Source organism: Simochromis diagramma, unplaced genomic scaffold (assembly GCF_900408965.1).
Source record: "Simochromis diagramma unplaced genomic scaffold, fSimDia1.1 OVJJ01000753.1, whole genome shotgun sequence".
NCBI classification, from domain to species: Eukaryota; Metazoa; Chordata; class Actinopteri; order Cichliformes; family Cichlidae; genus Simochromis; species Simochromis diagramma.
The window spans coordinates 22473739-22489540 of NW_024387523.1; the positions used below are offsets into that span (position 1 = coordinate 22473739).

Sequence of the window (15802 nt, forward strand, 5' to 3'; positions counted from 1 at the left end):
TACGTAAATTCATTTAGGTTCATATTGGTTTGTTGTCCAGAAGGCACAGTGATGGGAAATGTGTAACAACTCACCTTAAACGCTTTGAAGAACTGGTTCTAAAAGCATAGGGACCAGGAAGTAAAGATCTTTGTTTTAAAATGTAAGAAGTCAAAAGTTGTCAAAAAATAAAGACTCAGGTAGCTTATTTGAGCTTCTGCTTAAATACGATAAAGAAAGGAAAAAGAGGAAAAAGTAAAGATATATCCTTACTATCCAAAAAGCTCTTCTCATAGTGAGAACAGTGAGACAGATAGCAGTGACAGAGAGGAGAGGAATACTGAAAAAGGTTTTAGTGGAAGGGAAAAAACTTTCTTCTCTAATTGTTAGTGAAATCGGAAATCTACAGAAAGTTTAGCTTGGGACAAAACTTAAATATCATCACCTGTGTGTGCAGCTGTCATGTTTCAATGTGTGAGTTCCTGACATATCACAGGATGTTACCCAGTAAAAATCATTTTCCAATTATTTTAAGGGACTGTGTGCCTCATACGATCTGATATCGTCGCGTTGGTGTTGTTCCCAGATCATCATAGTAAATGTTGTTCCAGGATCAACATTGCAAGTGACCAATCAGAATGTTGTGACGTCATGCTTTTGCGACTTCGGGAAAAACCGGCGTAAAACAAAAAACTGTACTTAAGCTGCGAGAAACCGCCTCCCTCCGCCGATCAACGGACCCTGACCCTTTAATAAACGGTAAGCAGAATTGATATTGTCCTTGCAACACTGGAATTTCATAAATGCACGAATGGCTTGGCGCGCAAAAGAATAACGTCACAACAATGTGATTGGTCACTTGCAATGTTGAACCTGGAACAACATTTTCATGATAATGTGGGAACAACACCAACACGACGATATCAGATCATCCGTGTGGCTCACTGAGGCCACTGTGAATTAATCAGACTTGACTTGTCCAGCCTGTGTAATAAAGCAAACAAAGCAATTTTTCTAATAACATGTTCTTTCTCCTTAGATGTTTTTTTTCAGTGTTTTCTCTTGCTTTACTCACCTGAATGTTATGACACACGAGCCAAATTACACATATCAAAGCAAATGGTAAAGGAAGACAAACATAGCACTCTGTAGTTCAGTCCAGTTTCATAAATCCCAGTTGCATTTTTGAAGAAAAAAAATACTACACTCCTTATTTCCATTTTTACAGTTCATTCATTACAAAAACAACAACTTTACTTTGGATTTTTGTGGCAATTGATGAATTCTCCTCATCCATCAATACCAATTCAAATTAAACTGGATGAGATGCAAAATCGAAAGGGGGAAACAAAATCATTCACACTATATTTTCACTTTCACTTTACCCCCACAAACTTAAAATTATTTGATATTATTATATTGATTTCTAACAGGTACAGTCCCACTTCAGCCTGAAGATTTAAGAATTACTTGGTTGTTTAAGGGATTTTTACCCCTTGTACTTCTCTGCTTACAGTGATCAATCCAGGTGAAGCCTGAAGGCATGCAGACTCACGGAAAGACTGCAGACCACCTACAAATCTCCACCCAGTTTGACATCGGAACTGCATTGAGCTTTCATGTGTAGGGACAGTGGGATCAAACATTTTAGCATCACTGACATGTAATAAAAAGTGATATATTTACTAATATTAACTAACTACAACTATAAAGCATAACTGCAATTATTATGTGTATTCACATAACTACTGTATACCAGCAACTTCCTTCCCAATGCCAGTGCCAATGTGGGATTAACTAAACAAGCATTTATATGTTTTTATATAACTTATTGTGGTGCTTTCATTTAATGTAGACTGCGGCTCTAGAGTTTGAGCAGGTCATCGACTAATCAGAAGGTTGGTGTTCAGTCCCTGGCTACTTCATCTGTATGCCAAAATATCCTTGGTTGCTCCCCAATGTGCTATCAGAGTGTAAATAATATATAGTACTTGGGGTTGAAAAAAAGTTGTTATGTAATATAGAAAATCACTACATAGGTTTTTTGAATTGGTGACTATTTCCATTTTTGTACAGTGGTATAACTTTAGCTGCTTCAGTTTGTAATATCCATTTCTGTTCGTAGCCCTCGATCCATGCCCAGTAACCATAGATTTCCTTTCTGTTTTGTACAATAGTCAGAAGGAGCTGGCTGATGTCACTGTTGCAGACGGTGATGATATCAGTGAGCTTTTCTCTGCAATCACTCTGAGCTTCAGTCCAGGTCATTCTTTGGTTCACAAACCAGTATTCTCTGAAGGAGTGGAAAGACCTGCTGAGAAAAATATAACCAATTGCTTTTTTTTAACTGTGGAAACTGGGCTTGTAGAATAATCGCTGTAAAAGCAGAGTTTAGGGCGGTGAGGTGGTTAGCACTGTTGCAGTTAGTGGGTTTAGGTTAAATGACTATTCTAGATTGCCCACAGGTATGAATGGTTGCCTGTCTCTATGTGTTAGACTGGTCATCTGCTCAGGGTGTACCCCGCCTGTTGCCCTAAGACACCTGGGATAGGCTCCTGCGGCCCTGAATTGGATAAGCGGAAGAAAATGGATGGAAGTAGAATTTAATTCCAACCAACTGTATGAGGCTAACACAGATTAATATTTTTCCAACAATTAGGGGCAGTATGACCATGTACAGCTAATATAGTGCAATGTGCACAAATGTTGGTGAAGATGCAGTAGATTATTGAAGACATTGCCACAATGTCATGTAAGAATTTATCAACATCTAATGACTATTGATTTCAGGTCACATCTGGGTTATTTGTCTTTTTTAAATCAATTTTCAACTCTTGAAACAACAATTTCTAGACCCCCGGTAGGGAACTATGTTTATTGTTTAAAATAAAGTTTAAGCACTTGAAATTAGCCTTTAAAGTCATAGATGTACACAGAGCAATCATAGGCAGCCATAGTATAGTGGTTAAGGTGACAGTGTTAACCACCCGCACCCTGTTGGTCAACAGTACTGGTGGCAGTCACTGTTAAGCTGACCACATATGAAAATTGAGTTTATGATCAAAATATTTGATTTGGGTTTAATGCCAAACGTCCCTCCCATTTATCTGGGCTTTGGACCGGCAGAAGAAATACACTAAGGGGCTGTAGTCCCTCAATGCATCATGATACTCACATTCTATTTTCTCATACATTTAGAGGTACTTCCTGCCAACTGTTTCATCCAGTTTTAGATGAATTTTACACAGATTTCAGGAATTTATGTGTAGCATCTCCAGTATTGGGAAGGTTACTTTTAAAATGTATTCCATTACAGAATACAGAATACATGCCCCAAAATGTATTCTGTAACGTATTCCGTTACGTTACTCAATGACAGTAACGTATTCTGAATACTTTGGATTACTTAATATATTATCATGGTTTTTACAACAACGTGAATGTACTATTGCTGTGTGATTTATTACTGTTACTGAAGGTCCGCGACTCCGAACTGTAGTAAAGGGACCTCTGACTAATACGGCGGGGTCCCTGTCGGCTCGTAGCCGAAAAATAGCTTTACTTTGTTGTGTGGGTCAACTTTTCTTGCGAGAGACAGAGAGAGGCGTCGAAAGGCTGCTCCAACGGAACTTATTGTTTTCGGAGGAAAACACGAACACAGTGTACAGTCGAGTCTTAATAGCTTACTTACAACTGGGCTCGTCAGGCTCTCTTCTTGGCTGCAGTGGTTATTATTATATTTACAGGCTTCCAGCTCCCGTTTTTCCTCGATGACAACTCGTACCTTTCCACTCCCCTTTTTCTCCCTCCTCGCTCACAGACCCATAACGTGTATGGCAGTCCATTCTCCCTGCAACACGGACTACACTGCCCATGATGCTTCATTCTTTAGAGCTATGCTTGTAGCATTCTGCCTGTTAGCTTAGCACAACAACAACAACAACAACAACGAAAAGGCGCTCTCTCACCCAGGAAACACACAGTCGCAGAGAGAGAGAGCGTCACCCTGTAACCATGGCAACCGTAACGCTGCCGCCTGGAACAACAGCACGTAGCTGTCAAACAAAACCCAAACAGTCCTGACCCGCAACAAAATGAAACAGGAAAGTACCGCCGTGTAATCCATTTATTTCAACAAAGTAACTGTATTCTGAATACCACCTTTTTAAACGGTAACTGTAACGGAATACAGTTACTCATATTTTGTATTTTAAATACGTAACGGTGGTACATGTATTCCGTTACTCCCCAACACTGAGCATCTCTCAGCTTGTTATTGCACGGTTTGTTTGTTAATTCATGTATGGGGTGTTGCACAATGACTGTCAGCTGTCAAGTTCTTCACCAAATTTGTCATGTTTCGGCTGTGTGGCAGGCAGGGATTGGACCCAAACGCAAACTCACTGGAGACAGGATTGAACTCAAAAGGGCAGCTTTTATTGCTGAACACAAAAACTCTACAAAATCTAAACTGGGAAGACTAACAAAACACACAGGGAGCTACAGGTAGAAACACACAGCAGCATGAGGGAGACTACAACACTGACAAAGAGAAACACAGGGCTTAAATACACAGAGGGATAACGAGACACAGAAGGAGAGCACAGCTGGGAGTAATCAGGCTGGACGAGACAAGGGAAGCAAAACTAGAAACACTCACATGAGACATGGACCTTCAAAGTAAAACAGGAAACACACTGACTCAACTCTAAACATGCAAACTTAACAGCAACTGAGAAGACAGACTATAGGGACCAGAAACATGGTACAAAGAGGTCACAGTAGACACAACATTGAACACAGGGAAGCCATATTACAAAGCCAAAGAACTAAACCTATGATAACCATAACTGAAATCTAGGGAAACAAGAAACAGTACAACAAAGGACTCAAAACATACTCCATAATATAAAAACATGAGATCTCTTCAAAATAAAACAGGAAACATGAGAGGCAGACATGACAACATAAGACAACAGACATGAAACACACGAAGGGCAAGGGAGACTTCACAGGGGTTGAAAACACAAGGGGGAGCTAATAAGCAAATGAACATAGGAAACCTAATAAGCTTAAACATACACTATAAACATCAAAAGAACTAAAACTCAAAACACTGGGTCATAAGACCCAGGATCGTGACAAAATTATTTCTATATTAAAGCCTATTTCACATAAAAGACTTGAGATGATTTAATTTTCATTGAAATATTATTGTAGGAAATCTATTTAATGAATTAAACAGAAATAATAATGTAAATAATAGTAATCTTAAATAACAAGCCATAAAAATAAGATAATCATAAAAATATACTAATTATTAAATATTAAGTCAATTAAAATATAAATACCACATGTAAATATAGGTTATAGCATGGCATAGTTCAACTTATGTCAATCAGCAAGTGTTATTTCATGGAATACACATATTATGGACTGCTTCATAAAAAGTAAATGTGAGGTAGTGTACTGAGGGGAACAAAACAAGTTTTCAATAATTATGAATATATTGTTCAACTCTGCCTGGAATTTTTTCTGTGAACCATCCAAACTAAAACCCAAGGACTTATGACTCACTCAAATTACAAAAGATAACCAGCAGCAGTCTGAAATTCATTTTAAGGGAAAATGAGGCAAGCTGCTCTTTTGGATCTCACAGATTGCAGATGAATTTCATCATCATCTTCTTCTCATTTTCTCCATATAGCCAGACACAAGAGGCACCTGATTCAAACTGATCGGGCCAGTTTACTGTCACAGGTCAATCTGTGTCATCTAATTAATGCCCAAACAGATCCTGGGGCGACTGTGGCTCAGGGGGTTGGGAAGCATATATGTAACCGGAAGGTCGCTGGTTCGATCCCCGGGCTCTCTGTCCTGGTCGTTGTGTCCTTGGGCAAGACACTTTACCCTACCGCCTACTGGTGTTGGCCAGAGGGGCCGATGGCGCGATATGGCACCCTCGCTTCTGTCAGTCTTCCCCAGGGCAGCTGTGGCTACAACCGTAGCTTGCCTCCACCACTGTGTGAATGCGAGAGTGAATGAATAGTGGCATTGTAAAGCGCTTTGGGTGCCTTGAAAAGCGCTATATAAATCCAATCCATTATTATTATTATTATTATGACCTTAATATGACAGGATATCTAAGAATGAGTTACATGGTGGTAGTAGACTTGTAGTCAAGACCGCCTAATCCAAGACCAAGTTGAGACGAGACCAAGACCGAGACAAAAAAAGTCTTTAAACTGCAGCCAGATGCTATTCTATATACATATGCAGGACACCTTAAACTAGTTTTTTAATTAAGCAGCAAGGCAGAACAAAGTCGGGCCTCTATCAAGACACAGGGACTAAACCCCAATTCAACCAGACCCAGAACTGATCCGGAATTAAAACAGGACTACAACAGTAACCAAGACAGAACCAGAATCAGAACTAGATGATAGCAGCACTAAAAATCATCATAGACCTGCACTACACTTATTTTTTAATTCTACCAAAGTACAATATTTAGATTGAGAAAAGTTTATATAATTATTTAGCCTTGTTGTGCAAACAAGCCTGCATAATTTAATAAATATAGAATTTGAAAAGTAACGAATGGTATCTAAAAAGAAACACTAGGTACATGTTCTGATGAGTTTTGGCAAACAACCATTTGACTAACATGTGTGTCTCACCTGCTCTTGTTCCATCTCTGTTCTGTCGTCATTCTCTCTCTCCCTCTCTGCTCCTCTCTCTCCCTCTCTGCTCCTCTCTCTCCCTCTTTGTACTGACAATCAAGCCAAACACCAACATCATCAAATATACAGCTGAAACCAGATATTTATGTACTCTTCAGATAAAAACACAAACACTTTTTTAATTGTAACATCAAATCAGACTAAATGTTTATTTCTTTAGATTGATAAATATAAAAAACATATTTGTTAACTTTAAGAGTCAAGAGAGAAACTACCTGTATTTCTTAATTGTAAATGGCACCAAATTGTATTCAAAATTGAGCCACACTTATGGAGGTCCACAATTCTTTTCCTGGTGTTTTGGTTGACATCTCTTGATTTTCCCATGTCAAAGAAACAGGCTCTGTGTTTTGCCTTATATGCATCCACAGCTGTGCCACCAGTTTACTCACATGGACTCTACTAACCTATCAGAAGCTTCTTCAGCTCAGAATGGAATCGTCTGGAGTTTTCTTATTAATTAACAATAAACTTAGTGTATATGTACTCCTAAATTTGATGAAAGTGATTAAAATAGACAGCTCCCTCTTTTTATTCTGACGTTTAACTAATTCAAAAGATATTTCAACATTTATTTATCTAAAACAAAAGTTTACTCTAAATTGATGTTTAACAGTAAAAAAAAGTTTTTATGTTTTCTCCATAAAGTGTATGTAAATATCTGGTTTCAACTGTGAATATACTGCTGTGTATTGAAATTCCTCTTGTTTTGCATAGATATACTGAACAACATCCAAAGCATAATATATAAAATAACATTTACCTGAGTTGTTTTTTTTTTTTTTTTTGAAAGAAGCTCCTTATGTCCATTGTTGTGTACATCAGTACACAATTGAAAGTTTTAGAGAGTTTGCTTAGCCGTGGAGGGTAACAACTGAAAATATGAAATGTAAGCTAAGACTCTCTAAAAAATCAGCATTGCTGTTCGGCTTTTTATTTATCCATTTGTTGATTCACTCGAAGAGCAAGTAACGCAACCAAGTGATCGGTTTGATATCAATCTTTTGTGATACACCGTCATATTTACATTATTAGTTCAGTACGAATGATTTGCTTTGGTACCTGGTCAAACTTAAGCTCTCCTCTGTCTGCAGCAAACTCGCAGGCAGCAGCTTCTCCCCCCTCGCTCACATGGGTGCTGTGCTCAGTCGCCTAGTGCCTGAGCTCGGATCATACCAAAATTAGGGGGAATTTACGACGGTGCGCTCTGTGCTTCGTGTGTTGTTTTTGTTTTATACAGTTGTCAGTCAGGCATCTAACTAACAAATTACACTCCAAAAGACCCCATGCTTCTGAAAAAATGACCCGGGCTTAAGCCCAGTAAGCCACCCCCCCGCTCCGCTGATGGTTGACTCCAAATCTCCCGAACACTATGTCGATTTGAGAGCGCAGGACCGAAACAGCGAGACCAAGACCGAGACCAAGACAAAAGTCCGTCGAGACCAAGACGAGACCAAGACCACGTAACAGTGGTCTCGAGACCAAGACCAGTCTCGAGACATCCAACTCTAGGTGGTAGCATGTAAATCCAGGCTGTAACTTGGTAACTTGGTATGCTGAGAAAAAAAAACACATAACAAAGTTGAAAAATTAACATTTTAACAGGTGTATATTGTAACACACTACATACAGTATACTGAACAATCTAGTTGTCTACTAGTGATGTGCGATACCACTGATTTCCTTTCCAATCCGATACCAAGTAAAATTCAGGGTGGTATCAACGATACTGATCCGATACCAACTTAATGTTTCATTGTATTTCATAATACAATATATAATTTCTTTATGTAATTGTAGTAATAATATAAGGATATAGCTTCATAATGATTACAGGACATCCAACTACTTGTTCTTATTGCTTAATAATGCACTATAAAGACACATCTCCTGGATGCACTGGTACGCATGATCAGTGATGTATCCTAGGGTCATCAGGTGTTTCGGGTCTCACAACATCATACACCCTCGCCCAGGCGACCCAGCCGGGGGTGATCAGGCCCCGACTTGCGTACCAGTAGCTACCCACGGATCAGCCCTCTTAATCCACAGCCACCTTGTGGCTTTCTCTGCCGCTTCACTCACAGCCTGGATGGCCCTCTTCTTGGTTGCCCCAGCCACGCCCAGCCGGCCTAGGACTTTGCAGAGTGATCGTCCTGCAAAGCCCCTACAACCCACTTCTATGGGCTCATAGAAAGTCTTTCAGCCCCTTCCCCTGCACTCTTGCACTAGTTCCTGGTACTTTCCTCGTTTCCTTTCATTAGCCTCCTCAATCCGCTCTTCCCAGGGCACTGTGAGTTCCAGCATGATCAGCTGTTTTGAGGCCTCAGAAATAATTATCAAGTCTGGCCGGAGTGATGTTTTTACAATGTTCTGAGGGAACTTTAGTTGTTTACCCAGGTCAGCCTGTAGCTGCCAATCAGAGGCTGTGTTGAGAAGGCCAGTTGTCAAATGTGGGCGCACCTGGGGTTTCTCTCCAGCCTTAATAAAAGAGATTGCCTTCCTCGGAGCATGATGATGCTTGCTGGTGCTGATTGCTAAGGCAATCTTTTCAGCAACTACTCTGAGCACCTGGTCGTGCCGCCAACGATACTGACCATCGGCCAGGGCCCTTGGGCAGCTGCTAAGGAGGTGTTCTAGGGTCCCTCTTCCAGAGCACAGGGGACAGGCAGGTGTCTCGCTCTTTCCCCACAGATGGAGGTTTGCTGGGCTTGGCAGAGTGTCGTATACTGCCTGCACTAGGAATCGGATCCGGTGGAAGTCTGCCTGCATGATGTTTGCCCAGGTGACCTTGCGCTGCAAGGTGCTCTCCCACCTTGTCCATGCTCCCTGCCGCTTAAGGCCTACAGCTCTACTTACTCGCTCCTCCTCCACACCTGCTCGGACCTCTTCCTGGAGTAGCTGGTGTCTCTCCTTTCCCTGTGCCCTGCTGACCTGGGCCTTTGGGACGTACCCCAAGCCTGCTCCCCCTGTTGCTAAGACCCCCATCAGTGTTTTCTGCCTTAGGCGTGACTCCGCCACCTCAACTGCCTTCTCAGCCTTCCACTTTCTTCCTGTCCTTACCTCAATGCCTGCTGATGCCACCTTGCAGTCTTTAGAATCTCTGTACTGTAGGGCTTCTCGTGTGCGAGCCACCTTGAACTCTTCTGTGAGACCACTGAAGGGTAACTGCACGCTGTTGCTTGTCCCATACAAGGCAGCGCTGGTGAGACTGCGGGGAAGTCCCAGCCACTTACGAAGAAAGCCACTGATCTTTCTTTCAAGGGATTCCACAGTAGTTATTGGAACTGTATAGACAAGCAAGGGCCACAGGATTCGGGGCAGGATGGAATGCTGGTAGATCCAGGCTTTAAATCTTCCAGGCAAGCCGGACTTATCCACCTTAATAAGCCACGCTCCCAGCTCCTCATTTGCCTTCTGAATAGCAGTAGAGTCTTTCAGGCTGGAGTCAAAGAGTTTCCCCAAGCTCTTGACTGGTTGTTCCGTTATGGATGGAATAATGGTTCCTGAAATTGAGAACCGGAACTTGTCCGTCACCTTGCCCTTCTTCAGTACCATCGATCTTGACTTGGAAGGTTTAAAACTCATCCTTGCCCATGAGATGAGTCTCTCAAGACCTTGCAAGATCCACCTACACCCGGGAACTGATGATGTTGTAATGGTGAGGTCATCCATATAGGCTCTGATAGGGGGCTGACGAACACCTGACCTTGTTAACGGCCCTCTGCACTCCACCTCCGCAGTCTTTACCACCATGTTCATTGCCAGGGCAAAGAGCGTAACTGAGATGGTACAGCCTGTTATTATACCTTTCCGGAGTCGGTGCCAGTCTGAAGTAACTGCCCTAGAAGTGACCCTAAGCCTGAAATTGGCATACTAGTCCAGGATTAGGTCCTTGATCTTACTGGGAACATGGTGGAGGTGTAAAGCATGCTCAACCAGTTTGTGTGGGATCGACCCATACGCATTAGTCAGGTCCAGCCACAATACAGCTAGGTCGCCTCTGTTCTCATGGGCTTCTCCTATAAGGTGTGTAACTACACCAGTGCAGAATGCAGAATAATCATATAGAAACAAAAAAAAAAAACTTTTAAGTTGTGCGCTATTTGAACACGTTGCCTGCCTGCAGCACTAAAGGACTCAGTGAGAGACGTCTGTCTCGCCCTAGCAGCACCTGTCCCTCTCCTCCTCTTCAGTTAGCCTCAAGAAAAGCTCATATTCTGTGATATGATTTACTCTGGGGGGTTTGACGAGGTTAGCGGTGTTGCCAAAACACATCACTCTTGCCACATGTATCGCAAACCGCATCTTGGCTGTTTGTGGAGGTAAAATACGTCCACACATGACTCGATTTATGCTCAGCCATTGTTGTGAGTGCGCATGCCAGGGGCTGACACATTTATACAGCCGTATTTCACATATGACTATGAAAGGCAGAAGAGGAAGTAGTTCCTTCCAATTTAGACAATCCAAATGATATCGTTTCTTTCCACTGTGTTCCTGTTAATGATAAACTACAAATTTACCCCAAAGTACTAAAATATCGATATTTTAATGTGAGAATCGATTCCAGAACATAAATTACTGGAATCGGAAGAATCGATATTTCAGTATCGATCTGCATATCACTATTGTCTACTGCATTCATGGTTTCACTCATGGAGTCCACTAGGTCCACTCAGGTCATAGATTTCGAACATCAGATGATGAGCGTGAATTTTGTGTGGATGTCCAATTTGTAACATTTCTAACAGGCACAGACCTGTAGACCAGACAAGGGAAAATAAAAAGTAAATCAGCATCTGGTCTCTTCAGTTCTCAGGCTTTTACAGTGTTGTTAAAATTCCGTAAATATATATCTTTGGTGTATTTGTATGTTTGTGCAACAGAAGACCTCAGCTGTGGATCCTAAAATATTGGATTCTTACTTCATTAGCATGCTACAGAGCATTAGCCATTTTTTACCCTGGGACATCCAAGCAGCATGAAATGCAAGAAAAATAACGGATACCGAAAAATCGGAAGGCTGATGGTAATCATGCCAGCGATTCTAATGTTATGGTTTGGGCTTTTTCCTTCATGCCACATTACGTTTGTACTTAAAATAGACGCACAAAGGTCTAAATCAGCAAAAGTGCTAACCCTACCCTAACCCTATAGTTTGAAAGACAAATGTATGTAAAACTAAAAGTACACAGCAAAATCTCCAATGTTAAATTAACACTGGAGAGTGTCTATATGGGTCCACACCTCTGAGTGTTAAATACAACACTGTTGAGTGTTAAATTAACACTTTTGACAGTGTTATATGTTTAAAAGTAACCTAGTCAGTTTTGAAGATTAACAAAGACTAACACTGAGCAGTGCTGATTTTCTAACACTGGAAAATAACTCAAAATGTTAGAAATATTCCAGTGTTAGACAACCAGCACTGCTCAGTGTTAGTCTTTGTTAATCTTCAAAACTGACTAGGTTACTTTTAAACATATAACACTGTCAAAAGTGTTAATTTAACACTCAACAGTGTTGTATTTAACACTCAGAGGTGTGGACCCATATAGACACTCTCCAGTGTTAATTTAACATTGGAGATTTTGCTGTGTACACATTCTGATTGCTTACAGGTTTAAGGTCATCGCTGATGATGATTTAGAGCTCAGAGGGTTAATGGCTAATGGCCACCTTCTAATAAGTAACAATGAGAAACATTAATCAAATGTTTTTTTTATTGATACTTTGGGGGAGTCTACACAGAAATTGATGTTGGTACTCTCTGTAGCCAAGCAACAGCTGGAGCCAATAATCTGATTAGTAATTAAAACCATCAGTAAAGCAGCCATATTACAGCAAACTAATGCCCATCAACTGGCCAACTGTGCCTCCTCCATCATCACAGATGGGGCTGAAAGTGTGTCACTGTAAAGAAATAACAATGAGCCAGCAACTATTTCTGTTATGTGCTTGTTGTGAATAATGTATGATGTTATTTTCTCTAAGTAAGCCTCCAGCTGTACATTTACATTATTACTCATAAGCTGATTAAAGGTAAAACATGAAAATTCATGTTTTACCTTTAATGTGTTGAAAAATGCATAAAAAGCAACAGAACTAACTGACCTATTTAACACCCCAAAATCACTCATTTCAGTTTTTTCTTTGTCAATTCCTTTTGTGTGTCTGCACATGTGCAAGTGATGGGTGGGTGTTGTCATTCAAAGTCATTCAATTTGTCAAAGGTTCAAATTTAATCCGTGTAATCTAGTCTTGCTCCCATGCCAGGGTTCAGGCTCGGTTAAGATTTCTGCCTCAAGTCAGAAGATCTCTGGATCTCTGGAGAACTGAGGTGCAAATGAGGCACAGAAATAAAATGTCACATTTATGGGACGCCATGACATTCAGTTCTGATGAGCAGCCTGTATTTCTGTCATTTAAATGTTGTGTATTTAATTGTTTCTTTTTGCTGGTTTTCAGTGAACTTGACTTGACTGAATTTTTTTTTTCCTAATGTAAGGGATGACAAGCTGCCTTACAGTTTCCAAGTGCTACTTGGCACACTCATGGTCTGTGTATTATCTATGCTTTCATGGCCTTTGTTTTGATTTCCTTTGTGTTTGTGAATATGAGTTTTATTGGAATTCTCAGATCTTATTTTGCTGAGTGTTTTCCTTTCTAGTGCACCCCTTTCAACTTACTTCCTGTTTTATTTTCAAGGACAAAGGCTTGGGGTTTTTTGTGTTTTTAGTTCTGTCTGTTGTTCTTCCTCCACGCCCTCTGGGTTTGACTGAGCTATTGTTTATTATTGTTTCCACAGTCTTTGTTGGGTTATCTTCAGCCATGTTTGCTCATGTTGGCTTTTTGATTTTATGGTTTGATCCTGATTGCTCAAACAGTGAAACCCTATAGTTACTGTGCAACAGTCATGTTATTGTTGTTAATTATTTCTTTATTGATAATTAAAGGATTTTATTTTATTTTATTTTATTTTATTTTATTTTACTGTGAGTCCAATGATTTTTTTCTTTGTTTGGGTCTTTCTGTTGAATATTTTCATCAGCATGCCACTTCTTCTGGTTTGGTCTCCTGGCTTTTTTCTAATAAATTTAAAAACTTGCTCCTTGGATATGTTCTGACAACGTCCTTCAGGCATTTCAAACACACGAACATGAGTAGAAAATATGTTTCTTGTACTACACACTCTTTTCTTGACAGTTCCCACACCCACAAGCAACCATATCGGTACAAAGTTGGTTGAGACAAGCTTTTTTGGTATTGAAATATTGGTGCGATCTGCTATAAATTGCCAAAATAAGATATTATAAACCCTAAAAAGTGGTATGATTGATTTAAATAGTCACAGGTGGCTCAGAGGATGAAAAATAAAGCCACAAAAATTGCAGCTCCTTGCAGCATGCTCAACCGCCTCAAGTGGCCACTCAGTCACTCACTCAATAAATTAATTATTGTACCTTTAAATTTACCTGGTTAGTTTTAGGAAAAGATTGTGGTTTTATTACTCAATTACACTGAATCATTGTATTCTGTATTGAGAGGGTGGTTGTGTGAATGGGACGGTTTTCTGTATAACTACAGAAAGGCATTATGGACTCTTTATGAAATTAATAACCATCCACCAGATAATCTTCCTAACAGGTATAATATGTACAGAAAGCCGTCACAGCATGACAAAGAAAATGCAGCATGAACATTTCAGAGATTCCCTAAATATCGAGAAGGCATTGCGGGGCGATGGTTTTAAGATTCAGGGTTAAAAAAGAAGAAGAAACAGCTATGACTTGGACTGTACGTTTTGAGCTCTCCTTCTTCATCTGCAGCTCCAGATGAGTCATTCCTACTGCACTCAGCTCATCAATATTACAAAACCCTTCATCCTCACGCCAGTGGGCCCAGGCCACATTACTAATTTAACTTTTATTTTTCTGTTTTCTCAGCCTGCCTCACCTCAGCCTGTTCTGATGAGTTGAGGAGGTTTGAAGGAGCGTAGCGATGAGCCCGAGGAAATCGAAATATTGCTGTTGAGTTACTGAGTCGGAGTATCAAATAAAGTGTCTGTGAGTGTAGTTCACACACGGAAAGTGATCAGAAAAAAGATGCACTTCGAGTCACAGATTCAAAATTCAATTCAAATTAAGAGCTATTTCAACATTTTAAACGGGAACATGGTGGGATTCATCGCCTGAACAAAAGGTCGCGTTCAGCTTCACCTCTGGTTTTGAAAGTTGGTTTAGTGGAAATTCATCCCGCTTTGATGAAACACTAGTTTGGGCTTGTTTTTCAAGGCTTCTCCTTGATTAGGTGAAAACAGTTACACTTGAGTAGTAAGACATTAAAACAGTTGGTATCGACTATGTGCTTTGTTGATCATGAGCATCCAAAAGATGAGTTTGCGCACTTGTGACGACAGACTGCACGTATAATCTCATCGCAGCCTTCCTTTATTCTCCACTCGATCCTATTAATTCCCTCTGGCTGTTTAGCCTGGCCTAATCCACTCCTATAATAGGTGGTGCTGTCAAATCCTGCTAGTGAGCAACAGCTGTATCAATTCCCCTTCATCACATCACACTTCTTCTTAAAATATGAATGTATAACGATAGAACAGAGTGTATGTCATAACTAAAGTTTGGATGCCTTTTTCTACTTGCTTCCATCTACGTGGGACCTGTTATAGTTTTCTTCTTTTTCTTTGTCAAACTGCAGCTGAATGCTGTTTCAGACATTTTTTTTCTACTAATGGCTCTCTTGTGATGTCACTGTGAGCGGATATCCCTAATATGGGACATAGCTCCCAGCTCTGGTGTTCACATGGGGAAATCAGAGAAAGTTGTCTTTGATGGGGGGGTGGAAAAAAGAGGAATAAAGATTTTTGAATTATAATAGATCTAATAATTAAAATATGGAGATGGAAATAAGTCTAGTAGACCCCTTACAATTTTATATTAAGCACAAAAAAGCTTGTGCTTTGACACAAAAAGCACAGCAGGGCTGAGAAGTTCATTTCAGTAACCACATGGACTACAGATAGAAAAAAATGAACAAAAAACAAAATCTGAATTGGTTTT

At 40.3% G+C, this 15802-nt stretch overlaps 1 protein-coding gene across 1 annotated transcript; it reads right to left on the minus strand.

Moving 5' to 3' along the window:
* Positions 1-8614: 8614 nt before the first annotated feature.
* Positions 8615-10459, minus strand: LOC120727233. The gene has a single exon (XM_040021438.1). It carries the CDS (start codon positions 10395-10397, stop codon positions 8925-8927), a length of 1473 nt encoding a protein of 490 aa, XP_039877372.1. The 5' UTR covers positions 10398-10459; the 3' UTR covers positions 8615-8924.
* Between the last annotated feature and the right edge of the window lie 5343 nt (positions 10460-15802).